The following is an 8,195-nucleotide window of genomic DNA, read 5'->3' on the forward strand; positions in this document are numbered from 1 at the left end:
CCTAGCTGCAGCGCAGAGATGGCCAGATGAAGGGAGGGATAGAGGAGCTGGAGAAAAACCTCCACCTGGCTGAGGACATCTGCCCTGGAGTCACAGACAAGATGATCAACCGGATCATCGACAAGTTCCAGAGGTGAGTTAGGGGACAGCAGGGGAGGGGGGACTATAGTTAGTGACGTAGACTAGACTATTGGCTAGATGGTTCTGCTGGAGATTACATGTTACAATTTGGAGCAGGTGGCCTTCAACTGTGTTTTTCTTTCTGTGGACTTTTCCATCAGATTTTCTGTGAGTTAGTGGCATGTGGAGGGCAGGTTTAGACGCTTGATGAGGACCACGCCTCCAGAGTGCATCATCAGCCTCTCTGCCTTTTCCCATCATTCCCCCATTCCTTTTCCCACCATCCTCCATGCCTCTCCTCTGATCAGCTCCCCCAGGACCATTGGATGCAGGGAAAGAGGGAGGACTCCTGCTGTGCACACTCACTGATCTTATAACCAAAAATGTCTTCTATTTTTTTTCTTTTTTTGTATATTTGTTGAAATATGTTTATGCTATTTTATTTAACCCCTGTTAAAAGTAGGCGCCCAAAGCAGAGCGTGTTACTGTTATATTAGTCAATAGTATTTTAGTCTTATAAAAGATTATGGACGTAACATCAATCTTCTGCTGAGCATAAGACGTCTACTTAAGTCGGATATTAAGGATAGTTTAGTTTTCAATTTTGAGTTCATTTTTTTTACTGCTACTAAAAATGTTTTAAGTAGCTATATTGTAGATGTTCAGTGTACTGCACTTGTTTCTGATATCTAGCTTACCATCTTCATGTCACTTGTAGCATTTAGAAACCTGCTGTTTGGAGAATTGCATATCTAGTCAAACCACAGGAGTTCAATACCTCTGCTGAGAGCAGTCCGTGGGTGGGGGAAAGGCTCAGACCAGTGGATGTCCATAAATGGAAACTTTTGTTCGGTGACAATTGGAAAGGGGGTCACTTGTTTGGGCATTAGGAAAGACTGTATAGGAAATGGGAAGACTTTGCTACACAAAAGATGTATCACGCTCTCTCATTCCAAAAGATACAAATCATATCTATCTTATGGGATCTTTGCTCTAGAAGGGCAATCCTATTGGAGGCTTTGGAGATCTACTTCTGAAGGAAATATGCACTGCACACACTTTGATTGGGAGGGTGCAGCATTTTCTAAATATGCTTGCTAGTTATTTCCCTACTTAGACTAGATCTCAAGGGAGACGGGGGGTACTTTTCTGTCTTAAAGACACTACGCTCTCTACCAAAAATACTTGACAAGTGAAATGGCAATGTCGGTATTGTAATGTTGGTCTGAGTCCTTGAGTACTCTACCGGGGAGTCTCGTCCTTTTTGAACAAATCCCAAATGAAGATTTTATCAGCCAAGCTCAGACGCATACAAAAGGGTGCCATCTTTGGTGTGGTGGTGACAGAGCCCCTTTTTGGAAGGGAGGAAGGATGCCAACTTAACATCCAATGGTGCCTAAAACTTAATTGTAGTCATGTATCATCGAATGCATTAAATAGTAATAATACGTTTGTGAAGGCAATAATGCATTTGATCATTGCATATTTTTGTATTTCCTCATCAATTACATGCAGATGGAAAACAAGTTTTTTTTTTTTTTTTTTATATTTCTGTATCTGAACTTTATAAAAGAAACTTGACTTAGCTTTACAGGAAGCTGTCAAATGTATATATTGGATAGTCTGCTTCAATCGTTGCAAAATTCATTTTGGTTTGGTCTTGAAAATAAATATTTAAATTATGAATTCCTGTGTTTTTTTTATTGATTGTGTCAGTATTCCATAAATACATTTAATTGCATCAGTATCTTTCAACGGCAGAAGGGTGGACAAGTCTACAGTATTCCCATTTTGTTTCTGTAGACGGTCCACTTTTCCTGTTATGTGCAGCTAAGTAGTTCATAGAAAAGTCTTATTCTTTCCACAATCCTTGCCGTCTTCGGAACCAGTGTCTATGTGCAGAAACCCCATTTTCAAAAGACTTGTTTCATTAGGAATATTCCAATAACAGTTGACAGTGAGGTGAGACCAGTACAGTAGCCTATAGGGCCCATCAAAATTCAGCTCTCAAATATTAAGACTCAGGGAAGCGGGGCTATTTGTCTTTCATCCAAGTACTCATCTTATGTGGTGCAAGTAATTACATTTGTTAATGTAAAGTCTAATTGTCTGACGGTTTCTTCAAGGCATACTTAAGTCAGGTCCATCAGTTTGGTGTGTCTCTCATGCCTTCATCTTCAAATATGACTAGTGACCGGAACCATCAGGGCCTGTGGGAATGACTCTGTGAAGACTGGGGGTATGGTCACAAAAACCCTTTTTTAGAGATTTATTGGGTCAGGAGGACTTCCCATTGTGACCAAAGAGAATAAGCTGTGATTGACTAGGGATAGCAAGGGGGTTGTCCCAGTACTAACGCTCTGATTGGCTCATGACCGCTTTGTTGCTGCACTGCCTTCAGGGTCACTTAAGTTAAAGGAGTCTTCCTCCCCCTCGTCCAGCTGCAGACTACCAGATGAAATGCGCATCCGAGCCAGGGGGCCAGAGCGCACCAGTTTCCCTAGCCCTGGGCAGTAGTATGGGAACATGACGTCTGAGTCACTGAGGCTGATCTCTCCACTCCCTGTCCTGCTCCCGGCCCCTAGCACGCACACAGAGGCGGGCCGTTCAGGCATGGGGGACAGGTTAAGAGGGAGGTGTGTTGGGCGTGCAGGCGAGTGTCGGCGTGATAGGTGAGGGTAGTGACCTAGAGGGCGGAACTCTGCTGCTGGGGCAGAGGGTCGGAGGACCTTCATATCAGACTGGCTCCAGGAGCGCTTGGGCAGGCCTGCCTGGTAGCTGGAGTCATCACTGAAGTGGCCTGCCGTCTCCTCTCTGCCAAATTCCCTTCGACCAGCCCCACAACCAGCCAGAGTGGCAGCATACAGCCCCGGAGCGATGGCCATTCCTGGAGGCACGTTGTAGCGATGACGCTGGCGCCGCAGACAGGGAGACAATGAGGAGGGGTTGGAGAAACTGGAGGAGCGGATGAAGTCGTCCAGGAGGGCGGCCTGGGGAGCGGGCCTGGGGCCGTAGTGGGACAGAGGCGCTGGAGCGTGGTCCAAGGAGAAAGAGGAGCAGCCGGACATGTAGGCCTGAGCAGAGAGAGGCAGAATGGGGTGCAGTTCCAGGCAGGGGTAGGGGTAAAGGTGGGAGTGAGGGCTGGGGTAGAGCAGGACCAGCTGCTGTGTATTGGCCAGCAGTCGGCCCCTCTGAGGCCCCTCAGCCACACTGCTGCTGCTACGGTTGAAGCTCTGGGTGGCCCTCTCACTGTGGCACCGCAGCCCCTGTAGCGCTGTGGTCCCTGGCTCAGCCCCAGCCCCAGAGAAGGAAGAGGAGCGGGACTGGCCGAAGGCAGAAGTGTGGGGCGGGGGGCCCTCCAGATCCATAGTGGTGAACAGCACCTCCACAGCAGATTGACTGCGCTTCCCACCCGGGGCACAGCCAGCATGGGGGAACCCACAGGTCTGCTCATACACCTGGACACACACACACACACACACACACACACACACACACACACACACACACCCTGATATCACTGACAGCAGGTGTGTAACTTTCACCATTGTACTTGTCCCCCCAAATTGTATTTATCACAGTGTGATACAGGACCATGCAGAAGCCTTAGAGCGTTGGGTAGGCTGTTTTCCGGCACAGCGAGATGAACAGAGGCAGCTGCTTTCTGTTACGCTTTTTCTCTGAGTTTTATAAGAAAGCAGAGCAGAAACTGTCTACTCCTTAGTTGATTGATCTAGCTGGCAAGGTCACTGCTGTTTGAAAACAATTATTTACTCTCAGTGCTGAGCTAGTAGTGTAACTGACATGTTAGCTAATGTTTAATACCCTCTCAACTGAAGTGAATGAACTACTAACAGCTAGTTAGCTTTCTAGTAGCTAGTGCTACCACAGCCAGTTCAGCTTTAGCCATCTGTCAGGTAGCAGTATTTAACAGCTGTTGTGTGTATGGAAATGTTTTGTAGCCTTTGTTTTGTCCCGTTTCAACAGAAGTCAGTTTGATGTTGTACCATTAGCTAGCCAAAAGTTGGCTAACTTTAGCTATTATTTTTGCCTCAATCACACTACACCTGAATCAAACAATGAAACCAGCAGCCAACCAATTGAAGACTAATATTCTGATGTTTTTATTAGTCACTATAGCAATGTAAGATTATTGAACTGTCAGTTGTCCTAGCTAATTCCTTACTTTTTACACTGACATGGTATAACCAGCTCTACAGGCATCATTGTCACAATGCACAGTCAGTACACAACACTATGCTCATCATGTCTTAGCAGAATCCGATGGTGTCCCTGCAGCTTACGTGAATTTTGAGCTATAGTGAATGGATGCAAAGTTCCATCTTGTGTTGATGGGTATACCGGCTACAGTCTGGGATCTGGGAGTAATGGTAATTTCAATGATTGTACTGTTGATTCTATTTTTGGATAATATAATGTAGAAATGTACACCAAGGTAATACTTTGTCATGCCTCATCTGAGCAGGATCAGATGGTGACAGGGGTTTCATCAGGGTCAAGCAGCCAGGGAAGACCAGTCTGTGACAGCGCAGAGGTGAACTTTTCAGATACAACACTTTATTCTCTCAGTGCAGTAAACACTGGACAAGCCAGAAGATTTAAACTATTTTAAGGCAGTCTGACAAACCTTTAAAGTTGATATCCAAACTGTATCAAGGGTTGCTAGAGGCTTTTCCCAATGACACAAAACATGTCAAACAAAAATGTGAGGAAGACGCTATTGATGATGATGAATGGATACAGATGTTAGAATGCCCAATCATGTTCATATAATCTCAGACATAAATTACTGCAGTTTAAGACCATCCATAGAACTAACTATATACCGGTTGAACTGAATATCATGCACTCAGAAATGTAATTATTCTGCTGGAGGTGTAAAACACAAAAGGGGACATATTTACGGTCTTGTGAAGGCTGGCTGAATTCTGACAAAGAGTAAATTCTTTAATCTCTGCATATTCTCACTGTTTTGGTTTCCTTGGAAATGTTGATACTGGAGGCTGTTATCAGATGAAACTGTGTAATATAGCATTTATAGCGGCTAAGAAATGCAAATACCATTAATTGGAAGGTTGGTTATCCTCCCACAATGGATGGAAGAAATGCCAAGTTATGTATCACTAGATTTTATTTATTACAAGATTAAGGGTACACTGTGCAACTTTCATAAGGTCTGGATGCCTTATATGGAATACTGTACAACAAAAGGAGTCTGTATTGAAAACATGTCCACGTCAGGGGAGATACCTATTTAGGAAATCCCAAGGTGCTGGGCTGCTCAGTCCTGGCCCTGGGGGTCTGCCCGTACTGTTGGTTGCCACTTTGGCCTTGGCCTAACACACCTAAAACCAGCATTGTGCTCGAGACCGATTCAAGACCAAGACCGGAGCAAATCGAGTCCGAGTCAAGACCAAGACCGGAGAGGGAGTGAGACCGAGTCAAGACTGGGATGGGGACAAGGGTTCCGAGACCAGAAAAATGTGAGTCCAATTCAAGACCATGATTGTAGTGAAGAGGCGACTCTGGGATGCTGGCCTTCTAGGCAGAGTTCCTCTGTCCAGTGTCTGTGTTCTTCTGTACATCTTAATTTTTATTGGCCAGTCTGAGATATGGCTTTTTCATTGCAACTCTGCCTAGAAGGCCAGCATCCTGGAGTTGCCTCTTCACTGTTGATGTTGAGACTGGTGTTTTGCGGGTACTATTTAATGAAGCTGCCAGTTGAGGACTTGTGAGGCATCTGTTTCTCAAACTAGACACTCTAATGTACTTGTCCTCTTGCTCAGTTGTGGACCGGGGCCTCCCACTCCTCTTTCTATTCCGGTTAGAGCCAGTTTGCGCTGTTCTGTTAATGGAGTAGTGCACAGCGTTGTACCAGATCTTCAGTTTCTTGGCAATTTGTCACATGGAATAGCCTTCATTTCTCAGAACAAGTATAGCCTGACGAGTTTCAGAAGAAAGTTATTTGTTTCTGGCCATTTTGAGCCTGTAATCGAACCCACAAATGCTGATGCTCCAGACACTCAACTAATCTAAAGGCCAGTTTTATTGCTTCTTTAATCAGGACAACAGTTTTCAGCTGTGCTAACATAATTGCAAAAGGTTTTCTAATTATCAATTATCCTTTTAAAATGATAAACTTGGATTAGCTAACACAATGTGCCATTGGAACACAGGAGTGATGGTTGCTGATAATGGGCCTCTGTACGCCTATGCAGATATTCCATTAAAAAATCAGCCGTTTCCATCTACAATAGTCATTTACAACATCTACACTGTATTTCTGACCAATTTGATGTTATTTTAAATGGACAAAATATGTGCTATTCTTTCAAAAACAAGGACATTTCTAAGTGGCCCCAAACTTTTGAACAGTAGTGTATGTCAATCTAGCAAACCAGGCAACTAAAAGCAACTTTATAAACAATGTTTTGGTTCGTTGTTAGCTGGCTAGCCAGTTCAAATAATGACCACATCATATAGCTGACAACGTCTTAACTTTAGCTAATTTGTATTTGTTATTACAGGAAGATAAACTCGCTATAAGATCATTATTTACAAGTTAATGGCGAGCTAATTACAGAAAATAGCTTACGGTTCTGAGTGTGGCAAAATAAAAGCAGGGCATTCTAACTGAGAATTTTTTAACTTGGACATTTTTTTAACTTGTCTCATTGGCCTAACGTTATATCCTAATTTGACTTTGGTGCAGGTCATACTGTTCTTCGCATTACCGTCTCTGGTAAACACACATTATATCAAATAAAATCTGTTTATTTGTCAAATGCACAGGATATAGAAGATGTAAACAGTACAGTGAAATGGTACCTTGCATAGTGGAGTCTTGTTTAGACATGTAACTAGCTAGCTAAACAATTAACCATAACTCATAACATTACTACCCTACATGAATCTGCAGGTAGTTAACCAACTAGATTCAATGTTAGCTAGATAGCTAACATTAGGCTATAACTAGCAATGCAAATGGCTCTGAGATACGAATAATATTTCTACACAGATCATACATGTAACGTTAGTTAGCGAGCCAGCCAGCTAATGTTAGCTAGCTAGCTAACAGTACGATTTAACTACTTTCTAACAAAATTTGAAATGTATAATATCTGAAAATGTAGCTAGGTAGACTCTCTTACCTGTATACATGGATGAATGCTTCTCCTTCTCTGCCACAGATGCCATGGTTGCCCTTAGTTTTGAAAATGTAATCTGGAGACAGGTGTTTTATAGAACAGCCTGTATGTTCTCTTTTTGACTCCCTCCGCATATTTGAACTTTCGACCTACTAAGCTATCATACTCTACTTCCACCGTGCATTCCACAGATTTCAAAGCTCTGACCTCCAGAAGGTGGAGGGCAACACTTTTGCAGTTATTTGTGCCATCTTTTTAAAAATCCACGTTAGAAAGCATTACCTACACATAATGAGCAGCCCTTTGTTATAGACAGAAGCGCGCTACATAGCAGACCAACCCAAACTCATCTCTCGGCATGTCCAGCGCAGCCATTATCTCAGCCCATCATGGCTAGCGGGAAGGTTCCTGACTTTTTTTGTGACTAAACCAACTAGGCTCCTAATTTAACAATTTGATTTGTTTTTACCGATAGCATACAAGTTTGTTATTAAGGCTCATGAAAGTTCACATTTTCCAGAAGACATTTTCTGTCCAAAAACTAATTTTGATTAAAAAAAAGAAAAAATACCAAAAATTGATGGTCTATGTCCAAAACAATGCTTACACCACATCAACCTGATTGGGTGGACCTGTCAAGGGCCTGGCCCCCCAGTGGGTGGACATCTGTCCAACCAGGGCCATCCCATGTCTACGCCCTGATGCAAACAGCGCATGATGACAATTCCACGTCGCAAAATGTGTATTGAATAGCGTGACCAACACTTCGGACTAAACATTTTCAGTACTTGGTTTACATACCCATTTTGTCTTAGTTAGCATTTACTGGTAGATATCAAACGTTGTAATGTCTTTCCTACCCTACCAGCTACCGATGTCATTCTTCTGTGAGCTGCTTCATGCCAA

The 8,195-nt window shown here is 43.4% G+C and overlaps 2 protein-coding genes across 3 annotated transcripts in view; one reads left to right on the forward strand and one right to left on the reverse strand.

Moving 5' to 3' along the window:
- Positions 1-1,806, forward strand: part of LOC106602941 (serine/threonine-protein kinase 26) — a 24,617-nt gene extending 22,811 nt beyond the window's left edge. The window contains exons 10-11 of one of the 2 annotated variants that reach the window (XM_014195968.3): positions 6-133; positions 282-1,806. In XM_014195968.3, coding sequence (XP_014051443.1) covers positions 6-133; positions 282-297 — 144 coding nt within the window. In that variant the 3' untranslated portion in view covers positions 298-1,806. Of the gene's footprint in view, positions 1-5; positions 138-281 lie in introns of those variants that run through there. The other variant, XM_014195969.3, reaches the window with a different exon arrangement.
- Positions 1,800-8,195, reverse strand: LOC145850515 (FERM domain-containing protein 7). Its single transcript, XM_082974409.1, has 2 exons — positions 7,293-8,195; positions 1,800-3,578 (listed from the first exon to the last, which is right to left on the reverse strand). The coding sequence occupies exon 2, from the start codon at positions 3,486-3,488 to the stop codon at positions 2,490-2,492; it is 999 nt and encodes a 332-aa protein (XP_082830535.1). The 5' UTR covers positions 3,489-3,578; positions 7,293-8,195; the 3' UTR covers positions 1,800-2,489.

This window comes from Salmo salar, chromosome 04 (assembly GCF_965601325.2).
Source record: "Salmo salar chromosome 04, fSalSal1, whole genome shotgun sequence".
Classification (NCBI taxonomy): domain Eukaryota; kingdom Metazoa; phylum Chordata; class Actinopteri; order Salmoniformes; family Salmonidae; genus Salmo; species Salmo salar.